The following is a 19,303-nucleotide window of genomic DNA, read 5'->3' as shown; positions in this document are numbered from 1 at the left end:
AGCAAACACTAGAAATCGAGAAGTAACATTCAATACATGGCATAATGCAATGCGCATAAAAGTATGAATGATATGTCATATTAAAGTTATTGAAACTAACCCTAATACATCATGGCCAAATTAAATGGAATTTGAATGCATAATACATTGCATTTCGATGACTTCCATAAAGTGGTATTTCATTATTCTAACAAAATTGTTAATTGAAGTTGTTTAACTATGCATGATGATAGCATAAGTAGATAGGTTTCAATTTTCTGAACATTTTGACATATTATACACATTTTTCTGATTTAAAATGAAATAGTTATGAATTAAGCAAGAGTTAAACATTTTCTGAAAATTAGGAAAAGGAATTATGACGTGGGCATGACGTCATGATGACGTCAGCCACGCCATGAGCTCCCAATTGAGCTCGGGCGGGTTTCAATCCGCCGATTCGGAGGGCGATAGGGGCACGCGCTAGGGGGAAAAGACGCGCGGCGACGCGGGGAACCTTTAGATGGCGGCGCCGCTCGTTTTGGGTCGCCGGAGCTTCATCGGCGATGAAGTCCGACGGCGGCGGGTGCAGGTGCTTGTGGGGGCGGGGCTACAGAGCCAGAGGGAGAGGTCCGAGGACACCGGCGTGACGGGTAGCTCACCCTGAGCGCGACGGAAACGACGACGAGGCCGGAGGTGGCCGGGAACACCGGCGAGAGGCGGTGGCCGGCGACGGAGGCGGAGCTCGATTCGCTCGCTTCGAGCCGCCTCGGCCTGCACTGGTTGGCGGGGATGGACGAGGACTCCACGGCGGACCTCCTAGGCTGCTCGGCCGGGCGCGGGGAGGAGTAGAACGGCAGCGACGGCGAGGTCTGCGGGCGGTAGGGTTTGCTGCTTGGCTCACAGAGAGAGAGAGGAAGGAGGGAGCCAGGGAGAGGATAGGGATGAGGGGGAGACGTCGGGGGAGCGAGGCGCAGGACGTCTCCTTGCCTAGGCGGCGACAAGCAGAAGGTGGCGAGCGATGCCCAGGGAGCCTCCACGCAGGTGGTTGTCTCGAGGAGGAAGAAGACAAGGTCCACGTTTTGCAGATAACCCCCTGGTTTTGGAGATTTTCCAGAAAACTTCAAAACAGGGACATATCCAATTTTATTTTGCTATTTGGCAACTTTTTGAAGATCTGAGATAACTCAAAAACTTTAGGGAAAAATATTTAGTGGCCTGCCCAATAATTTGAGGATCCACATGTTTAAGTTTTCGAAGTTCGAAACATTTTGGGAGAATTTAAACAGAGGGAAGTTTGCATACATTTGGGTTTACACTTTATTGAAATGCAAATTTTTCTTAATGCATTTTAAATGATGCTCATGAATGCACAAACAACTTCCTAATTAGGGTTTGCTAAACAGGGATGTTACAACTCTATCCCCCTTACAAGAATCTCGTCCCCGAGATTCCTAAGGTAGGAAAAGAGAAGGTAACAAGGACTACACCGGTCTTCAACGAGCTTGTCGATACCACGATGTATTCTTTGTTGAAGGAGTTGATCCACGACGTCGTGCCTGGATTTGATCCACAACACCATGAAGAGGTTGGCCCACGGCACCATGAAGAGCTCTTCATTTTGCTTTCTTCACTTTAAAGGAAAGAGGGAATGACACTAGACGGTGGACCTTCACAAAGATCGAGTATTTCATGGTCAACTCATGGAAGGAGTGTTGAAGAACAACTCTTGAGCTAACAAACATGAAACACGTCAAGGTAACGGAAGAGACAGAAGAAGTTTCAAATTTTGGTAGGCAATTGCTCCACGCTTGACAAGATTACGAAGGGACAAGGTAGCGAGAAGTTAAACTGCCTTTGATACAATGCCGAGGCACTCTTAGAGAGGGTGACTTGTAGAAGCATAGAAGATTACCAACCAGAGCTACTTAGAATTTAAGAATCATAGGCACTTTTCTGGCATGGTACATGGAATGATTGTTGTCTACTCAAAAGGTTGGGACCTAGATGACTGACGAATTCCGACAACATGTGAATTGATTGGAACTTCAGGTGTAAACAACAGGAAGGGAAGGAGCACTAGCTAGTGAAGTGACAAGGATCAGCGGGGAGTGAAATTTCTCCAAACAAAGTTGTCACCGGAGAAATGATTTCGAGGGATTGACCGAGAGACATTTAGCAACACTGCTTATGATGTTCTCCTTGATGTTCCATACACCAATATTAGGCTATTGAATAGCCTTCAATAGGTCATGAAGCGGAGGTCAAGACTTCAGGATTTGAAAAGCATCATAAGGGCATCTCCTAGAATAAGCCACACAAGATCCTTATGGAGAGTGGTTATTCTTGATGATTCAAGAGATTATGACATTAGGCATTCCGACTAATTGTGTTAACCAGGACATCAATCTTGTCGGATTTCCAAAGAGACCTATGTCGAAAATCCTTGAGAAACACTAACCATCATTGCCGCTTGAGATTCATCTTAGGTTAGGTGTAAAGATACTTTCGGACTCAGAATGTACAAATAGAAATTGCAACAACTACCACCAAGGTAAAGTTGCTAGTTTCTCAAGATATAGACTATAATGTCAAGCTCCAAAAGATTGAGCAGATTGCGTAATCCATATGGTTGCGACCGCCAAAGGAAATTGCGAGCATATGAACTTGCAATGTAACACCTTTGAGTCATTGTGGGGACATCAAAGAAGATAATGAAGTTATTAAGCTTCTTCTCTTTGAACAAACCAGTCAGTGGCTTGGTGTGCATAGAGAAACTTTTCAAGGAATGGAGGTAACAACCTTCCATCTCAAGAATACTTCGCACATGCCTGACTGACTTGCGATGATTCCCGAGGAAAACAAAGGGAACTCTACTCGAATCCATGGCGACATCTTTCAGCAAGTGCACGTGAACCAGGGAAGGTCACTTCCAACATCCAGAACACATACTTCATGATAACACAAAGATGTTTCTCAAAAGTTTCCAATATTAGTGCCAACTATTCAATATGAATCTCTTTAAACATGGAGGAAATAAGAATGCCATCGATGGGCTCAATAACAAACTTATCAAGATACTCCAATAAGAAACTCATATTTTGCATGAACAAGGCAGAAGTATTGGTCAGACCAAAGGACATGAAGGTATACTCAGATAAGGCACCATGAGTATAAACATCATCAAGATAGTCCTTCGAACTGAGTTTGATTTGACGATATCCCAACTCAAATCAAATATGAGGAAGATAGCATATCCATAAAGGAAATACTTTGTGACTTCAACACGAACAAAACTAGACATCCCTTCATGAAGGAACAAAGTTGGATAGCCTTTGGTCTTTCAATTCTCCAAGTTGTTGATTAAGCTCAACCAACTAGTCCAGGGTTATCCAGCACGGTTCTTGGAGATGGAGTAGTTCAATGAACCAACATACTCATGAACTCGACAACACGGTCATGTGACAACATGGCGATACTTCTAGAAAGACAACTAGAATATCACGAACCACCGGTATATCACTGAATTCAAGAGGGAATCTTGCTTTACAAAGCAAACGATATGGTCTTGAGAGCTTCGGCGTTAGCCTAAATCTTTGACCAAAAAGGTGCGCCTGAACAAATGGACTTGACAGCACAATCAAACTTCGCTTAGTGATTGGTTAACCAATCATGCTAGGGATGACACAATTGTCCTTGGATTTCAAAGCAATGAGAATTGCTAAGAAAATCTCGGATAGCCACATCAATAAATACACCCCAACATTCCCAAGCATGGACAGCTCGAAGGAAGGGTGAGTAAAGATATGTAAGAGCATCACTTCATCAATAAGGCCATGATACACAACATGACCTCATAATATAAAAGAGGGTGATACTCTAAGGTAGAACAGAACAGAAGCTAATGAGGCCTCTTAATCTGCGGATTACAACACTTTGACCAAGTCCTAGAAATGGACAAGGTACTGGAGTTTGTTTCTCCTGACATACCGAAATGGAAGTTCTTGATGAACCACAAGAGTAATATACACTGGGGACACCAATGCACATTTACACTTGGCTGCTAACTAGCAGACAAAGGTCGGAAAGCAACTAAAGAGGAAGAACACAGTCAGGATCAGAATTCCTGAGAGGTAGATGCACAAGATAACACTTTTGTGAAACTCATGCTCAAAAAGGGAGGTGTGGCGGAGTTACAGGCATAGATATGAGAGACTCACAAAGAGAACTCTTATCGTGATCCATTTGGTTCAATGAGAGAACCTCTGCGATAGCTAGTGGAAAGGAAAGTCCTTTGTTGCCGCAATTCAATCACGACAAGTAACCACAAGCTTGAAGGCTAGCTTCATTTGAATTTAGCCATCCCGATGTAATGTTTGAACATTAACACCAGTGTTCAATGGCATGGATCTTGGGTTAAAGGCCAGCTTCATGTACTTGGATTCATACACTAGAATCTAGCACAATCGGGGACCTTCGGTTCAAGTCCAAGGGTTAAAAACCGAGAAAAGAGTAACTACTAAATGAGTTACACGGAGGACACTGCTGAGGTAGTGATCATTGTGTAGCTTCTAGAAGACATGCATAGCTTCCGAAGTACCAAGCAAATAGAAAGGAGTCATTCAAGGCGAAAGGAAACCTCGAAGCCTAGAATAGAAGGATGTGGAACCCACAAAATAGAGAGATCATGATGGAAAGAAATCTCTCTGTTAGAACAAAGGAGGATGCACAGAACACACTCGACTCTAGAGAACTCTGCACTAGGTCAACTAATTTAGGAACGGCATGCCTTCGAGGCACCTATGTTTGAAAGACTAGAAACGATAGGAAAATTTTCAAATCAACACAAGGTAAGGCACCTTAGAATTAGAGCGATACCAGATAAGGAGTAAAAAGAAGCCTAATCAGATTTTCGCAAATACTTTTAGCTTTCAAATAGTTTTCACAAACACTAGACTCAACATCGACCGATAGAAAGGGTTTCCTACAGGCAGTCCTGCTCTGATACCAAAACATGTGGCACCCCCGGGATCAGGGTTAGACAAATACCAGATCTTCGTCTGACATAAGCCTAACCTAGAGCTCGAGAGACTACAGTGAGAGAATCGGTAACACAACAGTGACTCTACGACTCCAAGAAGTAATACAAGCTCATAACTGAGCGAAGAACCAAAGTATTACAAGCAGAGGTCACTGACGTGGCATACATCAATCAACGGAAGCGAAGTTATGCTATTAGACATAGCAAGATAGCAAAAGGCCTAAGAGGCCAGGAGCATAACGGCGACGTCCCAGCCCATAGATTCCAGGCTGCCACCTGGGAACCCCAAGCTACTCGTCGATGTCGACTAGAAACCACCATCTGTTGGAGCGACTTCGTCTGAAACAAAAGCATGCAAAGCTGAGTACAGGGACTCAGCAAGACTTAGTACAACCTTTTAGCAAAGCGGGTATGCGGGCTTTCTGTGGAGCTTCTTTTGCGTAAAGCTAGTTTTCCTTTGTTAAACAAAAGGGAGAAGAAGTTCGACTACTCAGAACCTTTAAAAAGGGATAAGAGAGCGACATCTCTATCTCTATTGATCATCATATTGTATCCACCAAACTTCATCATCTCGAACCACTATCCTCAGATTACCCCGTCAACACCCGGAGAAGGTATCCGTAAACACACATTGATTGCCAAGTTTTACGATCAGGTTCAAGTTGTCTATGATCACAGAATCCATTCCCAAGTCGTCCGTAACCGTGGACACGGCTTTTCGAAAAGAATTAACCCTGCAGGGGTGCACAACTTTACCCACACGTGCCAACCGATTCTTAGTGCCAGTACATTAGCTCTCTTCCTTGGAAAGCTAGCAGAGAGTGGTTGACCACGACCTTTACCTTGCTGTCGCCGAGACCATGAGTCACGCGCTAAGGATTGTTCCGCCGTAACGGGTCAAGTCCTGAAGTCGGTCCTTAACGATGTGAGGCGGGGTGGGTTTCCCCAGGGACTCTAACCCCAGCCACCATGGCCACGCTTACCTACCTGTATGCTATGCACCTTTTCAAAAACATTTTCGATGCATATGTCCAGATAACACGCAAACTATGTGACTCATGGAATCTACTAGGCAAGTTAGTGAGTCAAGAGGGTACCATAATAGGGCCTCGCGTGGTTGTACGCTCTGTCTTGGTTCAAGAGGCGAGAACTTGGTTCCTAGGGTCGGCAGAAACGAAACAACCCACCACATCCCAATGTGGCCTCTCGTCTGAGCCTTTAATCATGTTTATCAACATCTCTATACTTACCACGTCAACCTGTCATGCTAGATTCATTTCATTGTATGGCTCCGGTCCGAAGACCGGAGTTGCAACGTCACAAACTAAGCATGGCTAAGCATAAAGATATAAAGGCTCTAGCGATGCACACATGCCAAACCTAGTTATGCTAGGGGCAGTGGATCAGGGTATTTGAGGCTACAAGGGTGGATCATGCAATAGATAGGGTAACTCTACCTATCGATAAAAGACAGTTGAATCGTATGCAATATGTAGGAACCAGAGCAAAAGCATTTCAAAATCATATATGAACCAGGCTAGGGCTTGCCTTTGTCCCTGATAAATCAATATGGATCTTCGAGGATCCCATGCTTGACTTGTTCGCTGATGGACAATTATTGACCTTCGGTGATGTCGATCTTCATCGTCTCGGACTTGCGTTCGATCGATCGCGAAGAAGCAAACACTAGAAATCGAGAAGTAACATTCAATACATGGCATAATGCAATGCGCATAAAAGTATGAATGATATGTCATATTAAAGTTATTGAAACTAACCCTAATACATCATGGCCAAATTAAATGGAATTTGAATGCATAATACATTGCATTTCGATGACTTCCATAAAGTGGTATTTCGTTATTCTAACAAAATTGTTAATTGAAGTTGTTTAACTATGCATGATGATAGCATAAGTAGATAGGTTTCAATTTTTTGAACATTTTGACATATTATACACATTTTTCTGATTTAAAATGAAATAGTTATGAATTAAGCAAGAGTTAAACATTTTCTGAAAATTAGGAAAAGGAATTATGACGTGGGCATGACGTCATGATGACGTCAGCCACGCCATGAGCTCCCAATTGAGCTCGGGCGGGTTTCAATCCGCCGATTCGGAGGGCGATAGGGGCGTGCGCTAGGGGGAAAAGACGCGCGGCGACGCGGGGAACCTTTAGATGGCGGCGCCGCTCGTTTTGGGTCGCCGGAGCTTCATCGGCGACGAAGTCCGACGGCGGCGGGCGCAGGTGCTTGTGGGGGCGGGGCTACAGAGCCAGAGGGAGAGGTCCAAGGACACCGGCGTGACGGGTAGCTCACCCTGAGCGCAACGGAAACGACGGCGAGGCCGGAGGTGGCCGGGAACACCGGTGAGAGGCAGTGGCCGGCGACGGAGGCGGAGCTCGATTCGCTCGCTTCGAGCCGCCTCGGCCTGCGCTGGTTGGCGGGGATGGACGAGGACTCCACGGCGGACCTCCTAGGCTGCTCGGCCGGGCGCGGGGAGGAGTAGAACGGCAGCGACGGCGAGGTCTGCGGGCGGTAGGGTTTGCTGCTTGGCTCACAGAGAGAGAGAGAGGAAGGAGGGAGCCAGGGAGAGGATAGGGATGAGGGGGAGACGTCGGGGGAGCGAGGCGCAGGACATCTCCTTTCCTAGGCGGCGACAAGCAGGAGGTGGCGAGCGACGCCCAGGGAGCCTCCACGCAGGTGGTTGTCTCGTGGAGGAAGAAGACAAGGTCCACGTTTTGCAGATAACCCCCTGGTTTTGGAGATTTTCCAGAAAACTTCAAAACAGGGACATATCCAATTTTATTTTGCTATTTGGCAACTTTTTGAAGATCTGAGATAACTCAAAAACTTTAGGGAAAAATATTTAGTGGCCTGCCCAATAATTTGAGGATCCACATGTTTAAGTTTTCGAAGTTTGAAACATTTTGGGAGAATTTAAACAGAGGGAAGTTTGCATACATTTGGGTTTACACTTTATTGAAATGCAAATTTTTCTTAATGCATTTTAAATGATGCTCATGAATGCACAAACAACTTCCTAATTAGGGTTTGCTAAACAGGGATGTTACAAAACATTAGTCCATAGGGGTTGTCATTAATTATCAAAACCACACATAGGGGCAATATACCCTTACACTTACCATGCTCTCACCTCCCATCACACAGAAATCACAGTTCATGCTAGTTGCAATCAGTTCACGAAATCATCCCTAGCTACTACGAATGGTAGTTCATAACACGATGCTCCCTAGCTACTACGAATTGCACTTTATCATAACGGGGTCGTTCAACATACGGGGATCGAAAAAGGGTTCGAGAAACAGGGGACCATAGGGGGTTCTTCTTCTTCACTTCTTCTTCACTTCTTCACTTCTTCTCAGATGGTGGTGTTGCCTCTGGCTTCCCACATTGCGTCTGCTCACTCTTGCCTCTTCACCTTTCAGGCATCATTGTCGCATGCTTCCACGCCATGGCCGGTCTCTACTTCATCAAAAGTGACAACATCTTCGAAAAACTCATCCTCGCCCCAACCTAGGATCCAGTTGTGAAGAATGTAGCAAGCAAGGACCAGCTTTGCCTGAGTGTCAAACGTGTGGAACGGTTTCTGGTCAAGGACCTTGAACCTGTTCTTCAATGCAGCAAAGACCCTCTCAATGGTGACTCTAAGGCTTGAGTGTCTGAGATTGAACAACTCTCTCGTATTCAGAGTTCGGTGCTTCGCAGAGAACTCGTTGAGGTGGTACCTTATTTTCCTGAAGGGAGGTAGAATTTCAGGTCGGCATGCATATCCAGCATCTCCAAGGTAGAACTTACCGCCAGGGATTTGCAACCCATCAGGCCTTGATAAGCTGTCGACCAGGATGCTCGCATCATGAGCTGCAGACATTGATCTCGGTACCTTTGCAGTGACATGAGTACCATCAATAGCCCCAATGCAAACCTGTAAAAAGATTAGCACACAATCATGTTTCTGACAGTAGCACACATCTGATAGGTAGAAGGAACATGCTTTTGTACTCACCCTGAAATAGGGGAACCACCTGTAGCTGTTCTTAATCTTGGTTGGTGTGTTCATTGATGCTGGCTTGATGATTTCACTTCTGAGCTCCCCAATTACGTACAACACCTGCTGGAAGTACCGAGAGATAGTCTCCGTGGATCGCCTGAATGTGTTATGGATGACTCTGAACCTCTGGTTATGACCGACGACATGAAGAAACATTGCGACTTGTTCTTCGATAGAGGTGTAGATGATATCAGTCAGTAGTCATCTTTCCCTGAACGTTTTCACAAGTGCATAAAAAGGGGCTCTTCTCATCCGTAGCATCTGGATGGTCTCTACGTCGTTGCAGTTGTAGATGTTGTTTAGGTTGGCAATCATCTCCTGATCTCGTTGTAACATAGGTCTATAAGTCACACGAGGATAAGCAGAATGACTAACTGTTTTCTTGTGCACCATCAGGATCCAGACTTGTACGCAAATGATGAGTGCTGGGGCGTGATGCACAAGTTGAAGCTGGTCTAACTATTGTTTTACCGCCAACCAGGCTAAGTGCACCCAGGCAACCAAACGCGCCCTGAGTTTCCGGACATCTCTATCTCGCAGCGAAGTCACAGTCTGGCGGAAGGGGCGCCGTTTTTCCTTGCCGTGCGCGGTCGCCTCGACCAAGACGAACAATGGAACAGACAGCCAAATCGATCGATTCTTCTTCCGTCTCGCTTCATTAACGTGAGCAGTGTGGACTATGGAGCGAAATGGGGCTGTGGGCCTAGGCCGAGTTAAACTGATATACTGCGTATTTTCTGCTCGATTCTTGCGGTTTCAGCTACATACATCGCCATGCGAGCTCACCGGAGCTAGTGTAAGCAGCGACGGCGACGGCGAGCCCGGGCACGTGCCCAGGATTCTCGGCCTCTCGGACGGCAAAGAGGAAATTGTACATACCAGTAACACTTGGGGCAGAAGTTGACAAACCAGTGAATCAAACTTGCTTTTGCACAGACCAACAACTCTAAATGTTATTCGTTACACAGAGCTCTAAACCTCAGATTACGCGGGTTAATTGCATATCTGATTGAGGAGACCTACCTTCTGAGCTGACCTGGCCTGCCATCGTGGCCTTCGTGTGCCCGTGACGAGCCGAGCCAGATTCTCCCGTGACAGGCTGCTGCTCCACATGGACAATAAAGGAGAGCCGGTTGTCTAAACTCTACTCCATCAGTTCACAAATAAGTGTACATCTAGCCTTCTAAGAAATCCACAAATAAGTAGTGCATGCCTTGATTTTAGCCTCCATTAATCATTTTTGGTTTTTCAATGTTATTTTATTGGTTACTAGCATGCACAATATTTATTAGCGCCAAAATCAAAGCATCTTCTTGATTAATGAGCAGATTAAATGAAGGAATGAGAATTTTTTTACAAAAAGTTTAAGGTCTCTTGGAAACCGCGCGTATCCACTTATTTGTGGACGGAGGGAGTAGAACATGAGGTATTAACACATTTGGTACCACAACTTGCACCTAAGTTGCAATTTAGTCTCACATCTTGCAAAGTGGATACCCGAGGTACCACAACTTGTTAATCGGATTGGTTTAGGTTTGGAGCCCTCTGTTGCCGACACGTGTGTGCCATGGTGGCAGGTAAATTTGCAAAACAATCCTTGTAATCATTAATCTTCACTGAAAGAGCCGCAACTTTTCAGGTCAAACCCCTAGGCACCACACGAAACAAATCCCCAATTCTGTGTGTCCTCTGCATTAGCGACCAGACGGAGTTCTCGCCGGAGTTCTCGTTGGCGGAGAAGAGGATGGCGGAGCACGGAGAGGTGTCGCGATGCGGTTGAGGTGGAAAAGTGGTTCCCTGCAGTGTATGGGTAAATCCCCTGCACCTGCTCGCCGAAGGCGTCGTGGCGCGGCCGCTGCGTGATGAGGTGGAGGCGACGCCCGCGCGTCAAACGGCGGAACCACCAGGTCCACCTAGTTTTGTAAAAACTTTCATGTGCCAAGAGACATGTATATAGCCCGGGAGGCACATACCATTGCGTTCACCCAGAGATTGGAGAAGATGATGGCCGACAATCATGCCGCCATAGCTGCTAGGGACGAGAGGAAGCGTCTGGAAAAACAGGTTGCAGCTGCCATCTACCTCAACCTCACGAAAGAGGTCATAGAGGTCCAAAGGATGGACGTCGAGGCCAACAGGGCAGACGCCAAGGCCAAATTGCGTGACGCCGAGGCCAGGAGGATGGACGCCGAGGCCAAGACCAGTGTAGAGGACACAAGGATCATGCTAGCCGACTTGAGCAACGTCGATGACGACACCAGGGCCTGGTTCATGAAGAGACGCGCCGAAATCCGCGCGCGAGACACCTGATCACCGACGCCATGCGCCCAACACCATGACCTCCTTTTGGACTTTTTATGTTGTTTAGGCCTTGTTGTGTCTCTTTTGGACTCCACTTTGTGTCGTACCGTGTACAAAGTTTGATGAACTTATTTCAGATCTCAATTTGACGTATAATTTCGTGCAAATTTAAGCTAATTTGAGGCTACAACATCTTTTCTAAATTTTCTGAAACTAAACTGTATACTGGCCCGCGCCGGAAATGCGTCGGCCCGCTGGAGCCACCCCCAACTGAAACGGACGCCCGCGGATAATTTGAACGTCTGAAATACGTCGCCACGTTGGAGATGTCCTAATACTCCTGTGTTACTATCATATTTTTTTACAAATGCTCGTATTGTTGTCTGGAACCAGCTCGTCCAGCTCCACGTTGACCAATCCAGGCAAAGCCACGATGGCAGCCAGGTCAGCTCAGAAGGTGAGCCTACTTTATCAAATATCTAGTTAACCTGTGTAATCTGATGATTAGAGCTTTGTGCAATGAATTACCTCTAGAGTTGCTAGAGTTGCTGGTCCGTGCAAAAACAAGTTAGAGGCGTTGGTCCTCGAAGATTTGTTACTATCTTTTAGACTTTATTTTGTAATCGTTGGAGTCAGTTCATGTATCTCTACCATGTACTATTTGTTGCTATGAATATATGTGGTATTGATTGTCAAAAAAAAAGTTAGAGGCGCTGGTCTGTGCAACTTCTGCCCCAAATACTACTGGTATGTGCAATTTCCTCGACGGCAAATCCGGATGATGTTAGCTACGACAATTCAGACCGGTACAAAAACCATGAAAAAAAGTTTGTAAGTAGTCCTTTAGTAAATATATCAGCAAACTTACAGCTCCAGATTCCACCATGTTCTACTCTATGCGTTAGCACAAAACATCATCTGGATAGATTTTTTGCGGTTTTCACCGGCTGCTACTATAAAATATTGCAATTTCCTTCGCTTGGTCATCTAATCAACCAATTAGCCTGGTTGGCGGTAAAACAATAGTTAGACCTCACATGTCAATGCATGAATAAATGTACAAAAATAATTAATCCCACGAATCTGGTGGTAGGCCTTGCATATTTTTGCAGTTTTCGCTAGGTGGTGGTCTAATCTGTTGTAACATGCACCGGCTAGTCATTTGAAATATTTAGCCCTGCTAAAAGCAAAATTGACGAGCCCCGCATTTCAATTCTTCAAGTAATGTAAGAAAATTGAAAAAACATAAACAATGGTTTGTATCTAAATATGATTTTTTTATGGATGCATATATGAAGCATCAATGGTTACTAAAAAATAGCCTATGTAGTTTTACAAATCGTAGGAAAATAATTTATTTTTCTATCGATTCCCTATGGGGTATAACTTATGTATGAACAATTTTTGAATAGGTAAATTACACCTTATAAAGCATGTACGAAAAAACATAATTTTTGTAAGTGTAACTATCTTCCTATGATCACTTTAGTGGGATAAAAGTATTTGCGTTAAAATATAAGTAGGTCTTAAAGTAAAAAAAAAATAATGATACCTATGGAATGTAGTCTATAACATTATAGAGTGCATGAAAAAACATACCTTCTTCAGATTTTTTTTTGGACATTGTAAGTTCTAATTTTTTATATTTATTCAGGCATTGACATGCGGGGCATAACTACTGTTATGCCTTCAACCGCGCTAATTAGCTGATGATGATCAAGTGGTGGAAATCGCACCATATTAGACCAGGTAGAAATTGCAAAAATTCGTCCAAGTGGTGTTTTGTGCAACAGCTGTAGAGCAATACATGATGAAATCTGCGATTCCCTCGGGAACATGAAGAATTCGTGTCCCACCGAGAGCCACACGATCTTCCGTACTGCACAAAAAGGCCTTTCGTATGCGACTAGGCTTTAAAATCCCGTTTTAGTGAATTGTGATTCGGCAGATGAAAAACGTGCAGAAGGTCGATTTTTTGCGGCGGCAACAATCTTTGGTACTACCCGCAAAAAAAAAGATCTTTCGTGCTGCAAAAAAAAAGTCCTCGTATGCGACTAGGCTTTAAAAGCCCGTTCTAGTGAATTGCGATTCTCCTAATCTAATTTTGGGGCCTTCCTGTGACGTCACGTTAGTTTGTGGACTTCAGTTCTGATTACTAGCAATCCAGTTTCCTCGGAATCGGAGTGGTCTAGAACTCTAAATCCAGTTGAACACGAACTACGTGTCCGACAAAGACTATGTTGCAGCGCCTTTATATATAAGCAGCGCCTTGTGCATGACCAACAGAGAAAACAGCGTGATTCCCTGAGATATCGAGCGTATCTCGTCAGGTCGCCGTGGATGAACGATTCCATGGCGCCGGAAACTAGCAAGCTGGATGTACCAGCTCGCCTCAAGGATGTTGAACTCATCGAGCGCGTGCTCCGCCCTAAGATCGCCGGCGAGGCACTGGACGACGATGTGGCTCATCTCTTCCACTACGCCGACCTCTACTCCGCCACCCCAGAGGAGCTAGTGGTTGACCACCCGCGGGGACCGCGTAACAACTGGTATTTCCTTAGCCACGAGCACTACCGCGGCGGGAGGAAACTGTTGCGCCGGCATCACCATGGTGGCTGGTGGAGACCGTGCACGCGCATGGAGGTGGTGGGAGACAACGGCCTCGTCGGATACCGCAGGTATAACTTCTACATGGTGAACAAGGTCAAGACGAAGTGGGTGATGATCGAGTACAGCGTTCCCCAAGATCAACAAGAAGAGGGCGAGGAGATGGTCCTGTGCAAGATGCGCAAATACGGTCGACACTCGAGACGCGTGCGAGCAAGAACCGTCTAATTAAACTCGGCTGCGTGTGTAATGAGTCCTATTTTTCGATGTTGAACTTTTTACTACTACCTTTATTCATAAAATAGTATCGTAAGTTTATTAAATTTAGATGTTCTTAGACACTAGTATATACTAGCACAATACCCGTGCGTTGCTACGGGTAAACTAACAAATGCAAAATACATTGTTCCTCTACTTTGAATTAAAGCATGTTCAAGTGAAACCGTTAGCCTCCCAAATTAAATCTTATTCATCACAAACTGCTTCGTCGAGCTGGTATCACGTTCAGACTGCCAATACTTTGATGTATGATTGACTCTTCCTCTTCTTGCAAACAGATGTCAAGGCATTTGACCGAAGGCAGTACTGGATTTTTTTTTTGATCATTAGGCCTCACAACGTACAATAGTCTTAGTTTTCTTGAAAATGTTATTTTTCAGTCAATAATGTTAATATAATATTACATCAACAATATTTTTGACGCAGCTATACTAATGCTAGTTCAACTCAACAAATGAATATATATGTGTGTGTGTGTGTGTGTGTGTGTGTGTGTGTCTATATATATATATATATATATATATATATATATATATATATATATATATATATAGAGATATAAATATATATATATATATATATATATATATATAGGTAAACTAACTGGTGCACCATGGTGCCTGGGCACCATGAATCATAAAAGGAAACCTGCACAGCAAACTGGGAAGTGATTTGTCTCTGTTTCTGATAATTGGAAAGTGCATTCTCTCTCCTGTTGATATTTGGAAAGTGTTTTTCTCTCCTTTATACACCTATGATGAAATCTGGCACCCACGATATAATTGTACGGTCATGATGTATGGTGCCTGGGCACCATGGTGCCCCAATTGAGCTTCCTATATATATATATATATATATATATATATATATATACCCCAGCGCATGCTATCATTGCCGTCCATGTGCTTTGAGATTGGTACTTCTTTTCTCCTATTAGTATCTAGTGTGACTCATAGAAAAGAACTGAAAGGGATTTCTCTCTCCTTGTACCTGGCACGTGGACCCATGATGTGCAGGATTTTTTGAATCCATTGCTGTTTCGGTGCGCAACGTGACAAGAAGATTCATATTGGATTCAAAACTGAGCCATTTATACATAGTGTGTAGAAATTGGGCCACGTAGTGTGCAGAGATTTTGAATTAAAGTGTGGCAGACAAGGGTCTGATCTCTGGGCTAGCAGGCTTGTGTGCGTTCCCGTTCCGGCAGTTTTTCTTTCAAATCTGTCTGGTTTCGGTGGTTCTTGTCATGGTCGACTTTGCTCCGCCGGTACCGTAGTCCATAGTGATCAGGTACCACGTCGCGGGCCGGTACTCAAATTCAGCCAACACCCCTGACTGTGTTAGGTACCAGAAGGCCAGCTAGGGCCCATCCCTCACCACCGTGCGAGCACAGCGATTCTAGGATTCCAGCCATGGGCGGCTCGGGCGTGTCAACCATGGGCGACCAAACTCAGCTCGATTGTGTCGTCGGCCGTACACGCTGTTTTCCGCGACCGGAGTACCATGTGCAACTACCTTTCGATTGGCGGCTCTGGCATTGTAACCATGGGGGGGAAGTTCAGGACGATGGTGTCGCCGCCGGCACGCCATCTTCCGCGACCGGAGGGCAGTCAGCGGAATCTCAGGTCCCTTCCTATCCCCCATTGAGCGACTCAGAGTCAGAGAAGTCAGCCGGTTGCCTTCCCAGCCCCCATCTCTCCATCTTTCCTCTGTTCCCTGTTGCGCTTCGGTACTCGAATTAGCAAACACTTGTATGTTGTATAGCCGTATAGGTACCAGAAGCCCAACTAGGACCCGTCCTTGACTAAGTTTGTGGTAAGTACCGGTGTACCAGGAGATACGCTCACGCGCCTGTTATTTTATCTCACAGCAAAATACCCTTATTTTATTCCATCACGGGGTCGCCCTCGTATGCATGAGGATTGAGCACACGCGATTAGTCAAACGTCTGCTACACAAGGGTCTCACAGGCTACATGCTAAATAGCCGTAAGAAATATTCGGCACCACAGTTTCAATTTTCAAGCACCTTTGTAGAGATATATTCGGCACCCTTCTTGAATTATTGTTTTGCCTAAATAGCCGTAAGAAAAAATCGGAAATCAGCACGTAGGGTGACTATAGGTCATCTTATAGGTCAGGCAAATTATTCGGCACCACGATTTAAAATTTGAAGCACCCTCTTAAAGACACATCCGGCACCCAGTTAAAATTATTAAGTACATAAAAATAAGCTTAAAAATAATCTAACATAAGTATGAGCATAACATATGAATACAAGTGATCCTATAGTCCATGCAAACTATTCGGCACCACGGTTTCAATTTTCAAGCACCTTTGTAGAGATATATTCGGCACCCTTGTTGAATTATTATTTGGCTAAAAATAGCCATAAATAACCCAAAATCAGCATGTAGCGTGACTATAGGTCATCTTATAGGCTAGGCAAATTATTCGGCACCATGATTTAAATTTTGAAGCACCCTCGTAAAGACACATCCGGCACCTAGTTCAAATTATTAAGTACATAAAAATAGGCTTACAAATAATCTAACCAAGTATGAGCATGATGGATGACTACAACTGATGTTATAGTCCAAGCAAATTATTCGGCACCATCACTTAGTTGTTCAAGGACCCTCTTAAAAACTTATACAGCACCCGATTTAAATATCTTGCACCTCGAGTTAAAATTGTCAAGTACCTATAAATCGTGCAGTACTTGTAATTTTGAATCATGCAATACCACATGACTATATAATGTATCTTCATAATATACAAGCCTGTGTCAATGGTTAAGTACAAAATGTACTACTCCTAGTCAGGACTTGTTGCAATTGCAAAATCATCCTTACAAAAATCTTGAAGGTCTCAATTCGTATCTCTTCTCTGTTTTCATATGGACTGACTGACTAGCTAGCTACTACAGGGAGGATGAGTATTTGCCTCATATCTACAGGATCGAAACAATGAGGACTATGCACTAGTGTCATTCCTTCTTCTCGTAAATTGAAACAAGCACATGTTGGGCCAAATATTGCATCAAGCGAGTTCAGCAATAGTAGATAGAACAAGTGCTAACCACAATTTACAGTCACCTGGTCAAAATTTCAGGTTCAGCGCAAGAACTTTTGAGCATCACCAAATCGCAATATTTCTCCTTTGATGGGGAAAATCAAAATCTGAACCAATGTTTAGAGTAGGAATTGCGGTAAAAGATTTGCCCAATATATGATTGCAAGGCTACAATAAGATCACAGATATGTAGCTAGCATCCACCCAATTGTACAAACATGGTAAAAAGTGAAGCACCCACACCCGATCTCCTGTAAGATGGATTTTGCCCAAAACTTCAGGCATCGCCATTCTCCGCCACCTGAAACACGATGATGAGGTGATCTGTATTATTTTTTCCAGAGCTCAGTTGGTCAAAATGTATAACTTTAGCTCATGAACCCATTAGTAAGTACTAACCGTACAAGCACTGTAAGCCTTGAACTGAAAGAACTGACCAAATAAGTCTGAACTGAGCGCCTCCACGATGTCCTCCAGCTCGTCGATGAGCAGCACCTCCTTCTGGCTGTTGGTGACTGGCCACCGCAGGAGAACCGGCGAGCCCGGGGGTTCTTGTGCACGAACTGCAGCACGCATTAGACGAGCTGACGGTGGTAGCTGTGCCGCCACCTGGTCCGGCGCAGCGGCAGCAGCACCCGTATCAGGAACCCGCGGTGCTCCTCTTTGAGCGGCACCGCGAAGCCGTTGATGATGCTGCCGCAGATCTCCAACGCCTCGCCGACGCCGTCGGCGCCGACGACGACGACGACGACGACGAGGACAGCGATGAGGCGCCTTGTTGGCGAACCGGAGGAGGGCGTTGGCCATGGAGCGGCGCATGAAGGCGCTCTCTGGGGCGAGCTTGGAGTAGAGCGCGTGGTAGGCGGCTTTGAGGGGGTCCCGTTCGAGCGGGTCCTCGGAGGCGAAGAGCGACAGGAGGGTGGTGAGGAAGCGGTGGTCGACGTGCGCGTGGAGGCACTTAGCGTCGGCGGCGGCCATGGCCGCGCGCGAGGGGGCCGTCGTAGACCGCGCCGAGGTGCGGCCACGACGGAAGAGGAGCGACGCCGCCGGGAGCTCGTTCCGGGCGTTGGCGCTCGCCTCGGCGAGGGGGGGATGCGGAGGTCGGCTGCGGCATCGCGCGGAACAAGTTCGCTGCGAGCATATTCAGCGGCGCCGGCATGACCAGGTGGTCCAGCCACGGCAGCTGGCTCTTGGCACTGGACCGCACGGCATCGAGGACCTCGACAAAGGGGGCGCGCATGACCTCCCGCTCGACCGCGCCATCACCACTGGCAGCGACGTCGGATAAGGTGAGGACGAGCCACCAGGAGTCGATCTTGTCTCTCGGCCTCGTGCTCCGGCGATTTGCGGCAGGTGGTTGACCACGGCGGCGGCCGTGAAGACGAACACGCCGTCGGGCTTCTCGAGGTTGAGCAGGTCCACTGGACCTTGCCTCCTCCCAGGGATAGCCGGAGGACGGCTAGCTCCGGTCAAATCCGGTGGAGTAGGTGGATGCTTTGGTCACCTAGCTAGGAAGAATATAGTGGATGAGGTTCACTGGTTGAGGGATGCGGTGAGATGGAAGCACACAAAAAATCTGTGTGTGCCTGACGCACGGAAGAGAAAAACAAACCAACAGCTACACCATCAGTAGAAGACGAACCCAGCCTCGACAAGGAGAAACCGACGAGCCAACGGGACGCCACACAGAGTGCCCAGAGTGCTCAGACGTGGACAGATATCTGGGCCACCCAGTAACATGGATCCACTAAATCGCCAGATGCTTATTTGGAAAAGATTTCTCTATTGTTAGCACGCATCTTGGAACACATGGTGAACGGTAATGATAGCATGCGCTGCAGTTTGGTTACATACCAAAACTTTTGTCTATATATATATATATATATATATATATATATATATGAGTGCGGATTTTCTACAAAGGTGGGTAGCTACCCCTCTCAGTAGAAC

At 45.7% G+C, this 19,303-nt stretch overlaps 2 protein-coding genes and 1 pseudogene across 2 annotated transcripts; 1 reads left to right on the top strand and 2 right to left on the bottom strand.

The window, feature by feature from the left end:
* Positions 1 to 8,465: 8,465 nt before the first annotated feature.
* LOC139832521 (uncharacterized) lies at positions 8,466 to 9,248 on the bottom strand. The gene is made up of 2 exons (XM_071822296.1): positions 9,048 to 9,248; positions 8,466 to 8,966 (listed from the first exon to the last, which is right to left on the bottom strand). The coding sequence occupies exons 1-2, from the start codon at positions 9,246 to 9,248 to the stop codon at positions 8,466 to 8,468; spliced, it is 702 nt and encodes a 233-aa protein (XP_071678397.1).
* Positions 9,249 to 13,745: 4,497 nt separating this feature from the next.
* Positions 13,746 to 14,228, top strand: LOC127310328 (NAC domain-containing protein 76-like). Its single transcript, XM_051341012.1, has one exon. It carries the CDS (start codon positions 13,746 to 13,748, stop codon positions 14,226 to 14,228), a length of 483 nt encoding a protein of 160 aa, XP_051196972.1.
* A 3,179-nt stretch (positions 14,229 to 17,407) lies between these two features.
* Positions 17,408 to 19,005, bottom strand: LOC127307311 (serine/threonine protein phosphatase 2A 57 kDa regulatory subunit B' kappa isoform-like; annotated as a pseudogene).
* Positions 19,006 to 19,303: the final 298 nt, after the last annotated feature.

The sequence above is a fragment of the Lolium perenne genome, chromosome 6 (assembly GCF_019359855.2).
Source record: "Lolium perenne isolate Kyuss_39 chromosome 6, Kyuss_2.0, whole genome shotgun sequence".
Lineage (NCBI taxonomy): Eukaryota > Viridiplantae > Streptophyta > Magnoliopsida > Poales > Poaceae > Lolium > Lolium perenne.
The sequence above is the reverse complement of the archived record's forward strand: the minus strand, read 5'-3'. Positions and strand labels throughout refer to the sequence as shown.

Bases quoted from the DNA above. Each gene is read 5' to 3' on its own strand.
- LOC139832521 (XM_071822296.1), bottom strand. From the start codon at position 9,248: ATGTTTCTTCATGTCGTCGGTCATAACCAGAGGTTCAGAGTCATCCAT. The intron at 8,967-9,047 runs GTGAGTACAAAA...ATCTTTTTACAG, and splicing joins GGTGGTTCCCCTATTTCAGG to GTTTGCATTGGGGCTATTGA.
- LOC127310328 (XM_051341012.1), top strand. From the start codon at position 13,746: ATGGCGCCGGAAACTAGCAAGCTGGATGTACCAGCTCGCCTCAAGGAT.